The sequence below is a fragment of the Lycium barbarum genome, chromosome 9 (assembly GCF_019175385.1).
Source record: "Lycium barbarum isolate Lr01 chromosome 9, ASM1917538v2, whole genome shotgun sequence".
Lineage (NCBI taxonomy): Eukaryota > Viridiplantae > Streptophyta > Magnoliopsida > Solanales > Solanaceae > Lycium > Lycium barbarum.
Genome location: NC_083345.1, coordinates 5,670,023 through 5,672,051, shown reverse-complemented (window position 1 = coordinate 5,672,051; position 2,029 = coordinate 5,670,023). Strand labels below are relative to the sequence as shown.

Here is a 2,029-nt window from a genome sequence, read left to right as displayed (position 1 = left end):
TTATATTTTTCACATTTCTTATCAAAAAAATTTAAAAGGAAAAATACCTGATTATCAGTTAGGTTGTCTAAAACATCCCTACAAACTACTAGCATAGCTCGTGCCTCGCTTTCACGAACTCCACGACGAGTCCACTTCTGCGCAAATACAATATCTCGTTCGTTTACTCTTGGGGGACGAAGTAATGGCTGCATCGGGATTATTCGCTCCCAAGCCCAAACCTGTATAAGTAAATTTAACTATATAAATATTTTTTGAATTAATTAAAATAACCCGAAAATACACATGAAAATAGCAATATATTATTGAAATTCACGTACCTGTAACAAAGCAATAAATCCACAAACATCACGGCTATTGGCCATCGAAGCACGGCATAAACAGCTGTACAAGTATGATAATGCTGCTGCTCCTCAAGCTTTTCCGCCTATTGCATCAAGGTCTACTATGTCAAGCAAAAAGTGTAAACTAAGCTTTGAACCACTATTATCAGGGAATATATTGCCACCAATCAACCAAAGCAGGTACAACCTGACCCTCTTTTGTACCTCAGCCTCATCAGTGTGTTCATCAATAATATCATTATTGGCAATCAAGGTTTCCAAATGATTAGATAATTGTGTTATTACCAATATGCTATGACCTATAATTGCTTCTTCTCCGGGCAACCAACCAGTAAGGTCGTACATCAATTCCCGCCACCTTGATTTAGTTATATCTTTAACATTTCTCTGCACCAATGGGTGGCCATCCACGGGAATGCCATATAACACTTCGACATCCTGCAGTGTGATAGTACATTCGTCAGTCCGCATATGAAATGTATGCGTCTCTGGACGCCATCTCTCAATAAGTGCAGTGATGATTCCTTCATCATACTGCACATTACCTACTGCTAAAACTCCCCCAAATCCACACCTCTCAAAGTAATTAAGGATGCGATTATGTAAAGGGTATTGCCTCACGTGATTCCAGAATTCATGATCCGCACGACGTACAGTTAAACACGCGTTCTTTCCAGTCAATGTTCCATCCCACACAGCCTGGGATTGATGCTCATGCTGGAGTATTAATAAATCATAGTTTTATGGACCTGGATGTACAGTGACTTTGGGGCGATCCATATCTATAACATTGCAACACCAAGCCACTGCTATTAGAATAATGGACAACACATTACAGAATTGTTTACTATATATTCAATAGGAAAGTCAATAGAGGTCAATCTATAAGATATATTATCACGTGAGAAAAGAAAAAAAATTTAATAAGAGTACAACTGTCAAAAAATAATTGCAGTTCCCTATGTGGTGAACGAAATGTAATTAAACTTTTGGTTAAGCTCATAATTAATTGTCATAATAGTATTCATCTTACATATAACTACTTCTTTTCTATTTAAAACAAAGCATATGACTGGAGAGGGGATGCAAGGAAAATATATATTTTCTTTAACGGATCGGAATAGTATTTCGTCAGTTATCCAACGAAATACCCATTTTGGTATTAAAAAAAAGGACATGCTATTTTTGTCTATTAGCTTCAAAAACAACTCCAACTTCCTCACAGTTTCTTGATCTTATACTTTTAATTTGAAAATTAAAAATTCTTCATGCTTATCAATAGAAAATAATCTCCAACGACTACTCACAATTTGAACATAGAAAATGACCCAACAAATGATACAAATATCTTTATGTTATATTTAACAATCTTACTTTCCTCACAATTTTTTCATCTTTTTTTTAACTGTTGTTCTATGAAAATGACTAACTAAAAGAACATTTTATAATATAAATTTATACCTTTTTAATCAGTAGCTTCAACGATTTTTTAAGTATTTTAATTGTAGTTCGTTGACCAATAAACTCTACTAACATATTTTAAAAGCTTTTTTTAATTGAAGCAACGACTGAAATTACCAACTATTGATTAATTAAACTTGTAACTTTTGTTTTGTTTATTATAGTCTACTACACTAAGTATAACATATAAATAAATCAAAAAAATAAATGTGAACTAATTTATA

General features: G+C 33.5%; 1 protein-coding gene across 1 annotated transcript; it reads right to left on the bottom strand.

Annotated features, from left to right (window-relative positions):
- Positions 1-413: 413 nt before the first annotated feature.
- On the bottom strand, positions 414-1,124 carry LOC132611569 (protein MAIN-LIKE 2-like). Its single transcript, XM_060325984.1, has 2 exons — positions 1,104-1,124; positions 414-1,061 (listed from the first exon to the last, which is right to left on the bottom strand). Exons 1-2 carry the CDS (start codon positions 1,122-1,124, stop codon positions 414-416), a joined length of 669 nt encoding a protein of 222 aa, XP_060181967.1.
- Between the last annotated feature and the right edge of the window lie 905 nt (positions 1,125-2,029).

Excerpts from the sequence above, each read along its gene's own strand:
- LOC132611569 (XM_060325984.1), bottom strand. The coding sequence starts at position 1,124 with ATGGATCGCCCCAAAGTCACT. Across the intron at positions 1,062-1,103 it reads TGGATCGCCCCAAAGTCACT|CATGAGCATCAATCCCAGGC; the intron begins GTACATCCAGGT and ends TTAATACTCCAG.